This window comes from Carassius auratus, unplaced genomic scaffold (genome assembly GCF_003368295.1).
Source record: "Carassius auratus strain Wakin unplaced genomic scaffold, ASM336829v1 scaf_tig00217395, whole genome shotgun sequence".
NCBI lineage: Eukaryota > Metazoa > Chordata > Actinopteri > Cypriniformes > Cyprinidae > Carassius > Carassius auratus.
This window is the reverse complement of record NW_020529045.1, coordinates 160-9,698: the sequence shown is the minus strand read 5'-3', so window position 1 is coordinate 9,698 and position 9,539 is coordinate 160. Positions and strand designations below refer to the sequence as shown.

The 9,539-nt window shown below is 39.0% G+C and overlaps 1 protein-coding gene and 1 long non-coding RNA gene across 2 annotated transcripts; both read left to right on the top strand.

The window, feature by feature from the left end:
• Positions 1–3,368: 3,368 nt before the first annotated feature.
• Positions 3,369–4,703, top strand: LOC113100875 (uncharacterized). The gene is made up of 4 exons (XR_003289810.1): positions 3,369–3,502; positions 3,944–3,966; positions 4,070–4,153; positions 4,511–4,703. It is a non-coding gene; the product is annotated as an uncharacterized LOC113100875 (long non-coding RNA).
• Positions 4,704–5,446: 743 nt separating this feature from the next.
• Positions 5,447–6,942, top strand: LOC113100874 (E3 ubiquitin-protein ligase TRIM39-like). The gene is made up of 5 exons (XM_026265401.1): positions 5,447–5,477; positions 5,623–5,861; positions 5,941–6,079; positions 6,172–6,207; positions 6,344–6,942. Exons 1-5 carry the CDS (start codon positions 5,447–5,449, stop codon positions 6,889–6,891), a joined length of 993 nt encoding a protein of 330 aa, XP_026121186.1. The 3' UTR covers positions 6,892–6,942.
• The last annotated feature ends 2,597 nt before the right edge of the window (positions 6,943–9,539 follow it).

Genomic DNA, 9,539 nt, shown 5'->3' with positions numbered 1-9,539 from the left:
CAGGTTTGTCCTTTGTAGTAAAATATATAACGCATATTTAATATGTAGTCATATTATTAATATCTATACATGTATTCATTATGCACACACTTCATACTTCCATAACTTTCTGTTTCAGGGTTTCCAAATGTAATTGGGTGCATTGATGGCACTCACATTCCTATTAAAGCTCCATCAATAAATGAGGGAGACTATGTTAATAGGAAATCTATTCATAGTATCAATGTGCAGGTAACAACTTAATTTTTTCCCCTTCTTAAAATCATCAAAGTCATTACTTTTCCACTAACTATAGGTAATATGTGAGGCAACCCAAATCATCACCAATGTCGAGGCAAAATGGCCAGGATCTGTGCATGATGCCAGAATTTTCCGCGAGTCATCATTATGCCAGACATTTCAGCAGGGTATGATTTGCTTTATACAATTTTTGTTTTTTCGTTTTTACTATATTTGTGTTGTACACTTCAATCATTACAGGACAGTACAATGGTTACTTGCTGGGGGACAGAGGATACCCTTGTCTGCCCTATTTAATGACACCCTACCCTGAACCTGAGCCTGGACCACAGACACGGTTTAACCTGGCTCACAGCCGAACACGGGCCAAGGTGGAGATGACTATAGGGATCCTCAAATCTCAGTTTCAGTGTCTGCGTGGGCTCCGGGTTAGTCCAGAGAGGGCATGCGACATTATTGTGGCTTGTGTTGTGCTTCACAATATTGCCACTATAAGAGGAGAGAGCCACCCTCCTTGTATTGAGGAAGATGGCCCAGAGGAACACTGACAGATTTTAGAGGCCAACAGAGACGGAAGACTTTTGAGAGACAGGATTTGTCAAAATTACTTTTATTAGTTTTTTTTGCACTGGTCTGCCAGGCAGTTTATTTCTTCATTTCCTGAAAAACAATAAAAGTAAAATTCATTAAAATGTTTTTTTTTTTATATTGCTTTACACATACATACATACAGACAGACAGACAGACAGACAGACAGACCACTTTTAACATGCAACAGATTAATATTCAGACAAGTTCTCACCTTAAGGCGATTCTCAAGTAATTCTATTTCAAGTGCTGCTTTTTTAACGAGGAGCCTTTTCTCTTCCATTTGAAGCTGTATAAGGTCCATCTTCATGTCACTTTTTCTTATTTGTTTTTGAAGATGGACCTTATACAGCTCCTTTGCTGGCAACTAAGGTGGAAATTGTAATAAATGAGATTGTTTGGTCAGACAATCCCATCTGCGCCCCTGGATCTGTGCTGTATTTTTTCACTGTAACTGACAGATTCCGGCTGAAGAAAGTAAATAAATACAACATGGGAGAGGAAGAGATCGTGAGTCATTCCGGGAAATGGGACGGGATTTTCCCCCAGTTTTTTTTCATGGGATTGGGACGGGACGGGATCTTTTTTGCGGGAGGGGGACGGGAGAGATTTGAAAATCCACCCCCATGTCACTATCACCCTCTACTTCACACACACACACCTGCCACAGCAGCCACTAGTTGCATTGGAGTGACGTCAACTCCCCCTTGGACTGATTGGCTAGAGGCGCAGCTGTCAATCTAGAACTTTCGGGCCAATGGTGACACTGAAGCCTGCCCTGATTTACATGAAACTCAAACTGCAACTTTTAGAAACGCAAGCGCAGAACGTGGAAACAAGCAAAGGGGAAAAAACCACAAGCACAAAAAAAATAACATATGAGCAGGAAACCTGATTTTGTTTGAGATTTGGAAAATTTTGAATTCATGTTTCAGTTTTGTGCAATATAATTTGTAAATGCGTTTACATTTTTGATTTACGCTTATTATTTTTCGATCCATGACTGCACTTTTTGTTATTTAAAAAAAACTGAATTTGTTTTTCGGTTTTGTGCGTTATTATTTTACACGTGTTTTTAAATATTTGATCTTTGCTTGTTATTTTTTGCTCTGTGACTGCAATACATTTGGCGTGATTATAATCCCATACATATGAACATCATTTACACTAGTACAATGGACAGGAAAGTGCATAGAAAATATTCCAGTGGGCAAATGGATTACTCTGTGTTCTGGATGAACAGACAGTAGTGCATGTAATAACAAGTTTACAGTTTTTTTTTTTTGTTTGCTTGTTTGTTTGTTTGTAAACCAGATGTGTTGATGAGGAGGGGTGAGGAGTCTGTGTGTGTGTGTCGGGGGGGGGGGGGGGGAGTTCAGTAGGGAGCAGAGTTCAGTAAGGAGACAGCTGTAGGGAAAAAGCTGTTTCCTGAATCTGCTGGTCCTTTTCCGGAGGCTTCTGAAGCACCCTCCCGGAGGGCAGGAGGTTAAACAGTCCATGGTCAGGGTGAGAGGAGTCCTTGAGAATGCTGCGAGCTCGACGTAGACAGTGTTTCCTCTGGATGTCCTCAAGAGCAGGAAGTGATGTCCCTGTGATTTGTTGGGCAGTTTTCACAACCCTCTGCAGTGCCTTGTGGTCAGCCACTGAGCAGTTCCCATACCAGACTGTGATGCAACTGGTCAGGATAGTCTCGATCGCACACCAGTAGAGGTTCACCAGGATGGCTGAAGACAGCTGGTTCTTCTTCAGTGTCCTGAGGAAGAAGAGGCACTGGTGAGCCTTCTTGACCAGGCTGGAGGTGTTTGTGGTCCAGGACAGGTCCTCCGAAATGGTGGTTCCCAGGAACTTGAAGCTGGAGACACGTTCAACAACCATCCCGTTAATGTGGATGGGATTGTGCGTGCTTCCTTTCTTCTTCCTGAAGTCTACAATGAGCTCCTTTGTCTTGCTGGTGTTAAGGGACAGGTTGTTGTCAGCGCACAACGTGGGCAGGTGTTGTACCTCCTCCCTGTAGACATCTCATCATTGTCTCTGATGAGGCAAATCACTGTGGTGTCATCTGCAAACTTGATGATGGAGTTGGATCCATGCACAGTCTTGCAGTGGTGGGTGTAGAGAGAGTAGAGGAATGGGCACAGCACACAGCCCTGTGGTACTCCGGTGTTAAGTGTGATCATAAGATGTTGGACAAGGGCCGGGCCCATGCAAGGGAGACAAATGTGTACTTTAGGTACTGTTATCATGATCATTACAACCTTAAAGCCTTCCTTGGGGAAGAATAGGACAATCCAAATTATTATTAATGTACTTATTCATACGTACGCTTATCCATGCCTATGTTTTCCAGACGTTTATCCACACGTATGTTATCCAGACACAAAGTAAAAAAAAAACAGAAATTTCACCTCTTCTGGCATAACTTATCGCCTAACAGTGCTTATTTAAACGCCGTTTAAATATTGATACGGTGGTGAAAAGCATGCGAATTCTGACCCATTTGGCTTTCCATAGAATACACCCTGAGCAGCTCTGACATCACTGTAGTTCAGTGAGAGACTCGGAGAAAGTGAAACTTACTTGATCAACAACATGGACGCCAGAAACCATCGAACTCTTTAAACAACAGAATATTGAGTCGTTCAGAGACACTTGTGAACACATCTGATACTCACAGGTAAGTGATAGAAATATAAGAGAGATTGTCCTGAACAGGTTTCTAATGACAGTGGTCTGGTTTAGTAGGGTTTATGTCAGACTGGAATGAGTTGAACAGAAGCAGGTTTAAGTGTGTCAAATACTCAGATACTTAAGTTTTTTACTGCACTGAAATGATATCAGAATTATATTAACAGTATGTCATTAGATCAAACAAAGTTTGGTGTTTCTGTCATTTTGTCACGCGACATAAAGACAAACAGGTAAAACAGGAAGTAAATGACCTGCAGACAAACTGAACACAAACCTGCTTCACTGCAGCTGAAAATCACTTTTACATTACACAATAACTTATGATCATATAATATATTTTGTGGAAAGAATAATCTAATTTTTGATGAGGAGATATATATGTTTGTTGGAAAATATAAAGCTTGATCTTTGTACTTTCTTTAAACAGCAGGTCATAGTTCAGATTGCTCAGTAAGTTTACGAGTCTCTCACTTTGTTTAAAACAAATGATTGTGTTTCCATCACTATCAGTTCTCACATTTTAACCAGTTAAACTATCATTTTTCATTAAAAGGCTTTAAGAGGGAAAGAACAATGGCAGAATCTTCACTAACAGCAAGAAAAACCAGGAGACGGAGTATTGACCTGGATCCTCCATGTAAGTCAATAACCCAGAAAAACACTTTGACTTTGACTTTTCTTATATAATTTTTAAAATGTGCAGGTTCAGGAATGTAAAGCAGATCAAATAATTGAATCTACATTTATTTATTTATTTATTTAGGTAGTGGTTATGTAATGAGCTTCACATTTAGGTTCTGATCAGCTTGTCTGGGTTCATTTTACAATAATAACCAGCTGACTGAACATGATCTCTTTATATCTGAGTTTCTTCAGCACTCTTTGTCTCTAAACACTCTTTACATTCAACCAAGCTTCATGAGGTGCATCATGGGATTCTTCATAAACAGTATTGAAAGAGTTCACACTAATCCTAAATAATGTCTCTTTCCAGCAATGTCATCCTCCATGAGTTCACTGTCTGAGGAGATTCAGTGCTCTGTATGTCTGGATGTGTTCACTGATCCAGTCTCGACTCCATGTGGACACAACTTCTGCAAGATCTGTCTGAATAAGTGCTGGGACAACAGCCAGACCTGCAGCTGTCCATACTGTAAAGAAACATTCAAGCAAAGACCTGATCTCAAGATTAATACCCACACTCTGAGAGCTCGTAGATCACTGTAAGAAGAAAAGTCCTGAGAAAACAACTGAAGTTCTGTGTGACTTCTGTGAGGAAAGAAAGCTGAAAGCGCTGAAGTCGTGTCTGGTGTGTCAGAGCTCTTACTGTGAAACTCACCTGGAGCCTCATTTGAGAGTGACACGTTTGAAGAAACACAAACTGATGGATCCTGTGAGTAATCTGGAGGACTATATATGTCAGAAACACGAGAGACCTCTGGATCTGTTCTGTAGAGATGATCAGACATGTGTGTGTTCATTCTGCACCGAGACAGACAACAAGAACCACAACACTGTTCCTATAGAAGAGGAGAGTCAAGTGAAGAAGGTAGACGTTATTATTCTTTTAAAGGACTGATATCATGAGGAATCAGATTTTATTTCATATTGTGAGTTTAATCTGTGTTATGATAAATGTGTCTGTGTTGTTCTCTCTATAGACTGAACTGATGAAGACACAGAAAGACGTGCAGCTGATGATCCAGAACAGAATCAAGAAGATTCAAGACATCAAACACTCAGCAGAAGTCAGAAAAGTGAGTTTAAAATAATAGAATAAATAAATGTAAATATTTACCATTTCAACAAACTTCAATGTTTAGAAACATTGAGAAGATATAACAATAACAAAATAAACAAACAATCAAACGAATGACAGATGACTATCAGACTCAAATATACAGCAACAGCCAATAAAACAAGAAGTAAAATGTCCAGGGCTTGTTCTGCTCTCGTCCAGGGTGCAGAGTGAAGTTTAATACTTCATTTGAGGGATTCTGAAAACACATGTAGCCTATGTATGTGAACAAAAATGTATGAGCAATAGTTACACAGATTCTTCTGTTAGCAAACACTGCTAATAATGTGTTGCCTGTCCTGGTTGAGCAGAGAAACAACAGAGAAGGAGAAAAGCAGTCCGTGTGGAGCTCTTCACTGATCTCATCCGCTCCATTGAGAGACATCAGACTGAACTGCTGGAGATGATGGAGGAGCAGCAGAAAGCAGCAGAGAAACAGGAGCAAGAGCTGATTGAAGAGCTGGAGCAGGAGATCACTGAGCTAAAGATGAGAAACACTGAGCTGGAGCAGCTCTCACACACTGAAGATCACCTCCACCTCCTACAGGTCAGTCAACATGATCTCTCTGATCAATCATAATGCAGGATATGACATGCTGAAGGATTTCTCCTCTCTCCTGCTGTAGATTCACTCATCCCTGTGCAGCTCTAGAAACACCAGGAACTGGCCTGAGATCAGTATGAAGACTCATGAGAGTCTGGAGACTCTGAGGAGAGCTCTGACTCAACTGAAGGACACTATAGATGAGAAACTCACACTAACTGGTACATCAATACACACTGATCAGATAGAAACATGATAGTGTACTCTGTTCTTTAAATATAAGCTTCAGATCTGATTGTTTTCTTGTCATTAGTCTCTACAGAGCTGAAGTGGATGCAGCAGTATGCAGGTACAGTGTGCTGTCTGCACTACACTAGTTTACATTCATACACTCACTGCTTCATTACTGCACTACAATCTGATTAAACACTGGGTTAACTAAAAACATCAGCATCACAGAATATCTGTATTCTCTGTTTTCTCAGTGGATGTGACTCTGGATCCTGATACAGCTCAACCATATCTCATTCTGTCTGATGATGGAAAACAAGTGAGATATGGAGACATTACACAGAAACTCCCAGACAAACCAGAGAGATTTGATCCATGTCCCTGTGTCTTGGGAAAGGAGGGATTCTCCTTAGGGAGATTTTATTTTGAGGTGCAGGTGAAGGGAAAGACTTACTGGGATTTAGGAGTGGTCAGAGAATCCATTAACAGGAAGGGACAGATCACAGCAAGACCCAGTGATGGATACTGGACTGTGTGGCTGAGGAATGGAGATGAATATAAAGCCTGTGAGGATCCTCGTGTCTCTCTGTCTCTGAGAGTGAAGCCGCAGCGGGTCGGTGTGTTTGTGGATTATGAGGAGGGTCTGGTCTCCTTTTATGATGTGGAGTCCAGCTCTCATATCTACTCTTTCACTGCTCAGTCTTTCACTGAAAAACTCTATCCATTATTTAGCCCATGCCCTAATGATGGAGGTAAAAACTCAAGTCCACTGATCATCACACCTGTCAGTTATAATAAATGAATTTACTCAATTATCAAATGCAAGATTAAAATAATGAATTTTATTATTAAAAATCTGCAAACATTGTTCTTCTATTTTATATATATATATATATATATATATATATATAATATATATATATATATATATATATATATATATATATATATATATATATATATAATTTACTTTTGTTTTTAAAATCTAAATGATTTAAAAAAAAAATCTAAATCTAAATCTTTTTTTTTTATGTATATATAATTCTTGTTCAATAAATGATATTTTGTTCAACTTTTCATAAATATTTCTGCCTATTTTTCTACCTGACAATGTGAAATTGCCATCTATGCAAAGTTGGTGCAATAAAATAACGTCATAGTTAACAAATACTTTAAAAGTTAAAGTGAAACAGAAATGTTATAGAGGTTTTTTTTATACTAGAAAATATTTTATAAAACATGTTAAACTGATATCTTGAAAAAATGACCTTTCAGGATTTGTTTAGATGCAGTATCTAACTTTGTCCATTAGATGTCAGCAAAGCTCAAGACTATTTTTTGTCATATTAGTGAATTGATTAACGGTTGTGGAGTAATTAAAATGCACAGTCTATTACAATAACACACAGTGTATGTAATGTGTGTGTGTACACTATATATATGTATACACACGTGCACAAACTCAGACTTATCACTAAAAAGGCAGATAAAAGCGCAATCTGGAGAAAAATTTTTTTTTTTTACAATAACCCTTTTTAATAATTTGAGTTCCTCCAGGAACCTCTGGAGCACTTTGAGTTCTCGTGGAATGAAAGAGTGACTCCAGAAGCTCAGAACTGGAAACAAAGTGCTTCAAACATCCAAGAGTTCTTACATCAACTGCAAAGACTATAATGTTTCCTCCAGGAACAATATGATGAGAAAAAGAGCTTCGAGGCACTTAAAAATAAATGATTAAGTTCCTCCAGCATCAAAAGGATTTCTGAGGCACCTTTAGTTTTTAGAGTATTGTTCTTTTCATCTTTTCAGCGAACTATGGTCAGTTATTTCCAAGTTAATGATCATTTTTATGTAATAAAAAATCATTAGGATATTAAGTAAAGATCATGTTCAATGAAGATATTTTGTAAATTTCCGACTGTAAATATATCAAAACTGATTTTTTGATTAGTAATATGCATTGGCTAAGAATCATTTGAACAACTTTAAAGATGATTTTCTCAATATTTAGATTTTTTTGCTCCCTCAGATTCCAGATTTTCAAATAGTTGTATCTCAACCTAATATTATCATATCATAACAAACCATACACCAATGGAAAGATGATTTATTCAGCTTTCAGATGATGCACAGATCTCAATTTGGACTGGTTTTGTGTTCCAGGGTCACATTTGCATTTTTTTTTCAGCCTGAGAGAGCTCTGAAAAGGACAACAAATGACAATAATGATTGTAACATGGAGTCAGAGACGTTCGGATCCATTTGCAGTATTTTATTCGAATGGTCAGACAGGCAGTAATCAGCAACAGTGTCCAAGTATGTGATGGGATCCTCCAGAAACAGAAACAATATCAAGACAGAGAATCACGGGCGGTATACACAATCCACGGTAATACACAGAAGAACAGACACAGGGAAACCGCTTGGAGTCAGACGGGGCTAAACAAGACTTCACAATGTGTGAGAATCCAAACACAGTATATAAAGAGGAGAGGTAATGGGGAACACCTGGTGGTGATTAACCTAAAGCATAGGAATATGGGGAATGGGGTTCAAGGGCAGTCCAGCTGACAATCGTGACTTTGTGTCCATGATAAGGCAGGTAGAAAGTTCACACATGGCCTTCATAGCCGTGACAGGACAGACAGTGAGTTCACAGACGGGTACAACTGACACCTCTGGAGGTTCTTCTGCAGTATCAGCTGCCATCTCTGGAAACACAGTAGGTGCCGCTGTCTCAGGAGTCTCTGTCGTGGTGTATGCAGCACAAACACTTCATAAAGCCATCCCCATTGTGGGAAGCACTACAGACAGGGGAAAAAAGTTCAGGAACAGGAGCGCTAGAGTGAATCAGTTTCGGGATAGTGACGAGACTCTGGACGGTCAGCTGGGACACCTGTAGTCTGATGTTCAGAAGGAGGTGGACATCATCAGTCAGGTGCTGCATCAGTATCAGTTGTATTCACCGGATGCTATTTTATTACGTGTGATTTTAACAAATTTTCTCTGGAGGGAGTTTTAAATTTCCAGCAATATATTGACTCTCCTTCAGCAATCAAAAAATACTTGACTTATGTTATGGGTCGATACAGATGCATATAGATCCTTTTCCAGAGCCCAAATGTTTGTGTCTCTTTGCAACCTTATCCAGTGCTTTCACGTCACTGGTTATTTGTTTTTTTACATTGTTTGTTTGTATTTTTTTTATTTTTAAATATTAGTAATGTTGTTGTTCTTTAGAAAAATATGGGTTTTGAACAACTTTGTAAACCAGCGAGCACTTGTAATCGTCTCGGACACAGTTACGATCGCAGCTCCATATGTTTCGCTGTGGTTATATTTAAGATGCTGTAGATCAGGACCAGTTTAATAGTTTAAGTGGAAAGAATAAAAAAGATGCAGCAGTTTAAGAGATATCGTCAGCTGAAGGACAACAGAAATGTCAAAGAG

Bases quoted from the DNA above. Each gene is read 5' to 3' on its own strand.
- LOC113100874 (XM_026265401.1), top strand. From the start codon at position 5,447: ATGTCCAGGGCTTGTTCTGCTCTCGTCCAGG. The intron at 5,862-5,940 runs GTCAGTCAACAT...CTCCTGCTGTAG, and splicing joins ATCACCTCCACCTCCTACAG to ATTCACTCATCCCTGTGCAG. The intron at 6,080-6,171 runs GTACATCAATAC...TCTTGTCATTAG, and splicing joins TGAGAAACTCACACTAACTG to TCTCTACAGAGCTGAAGTGG.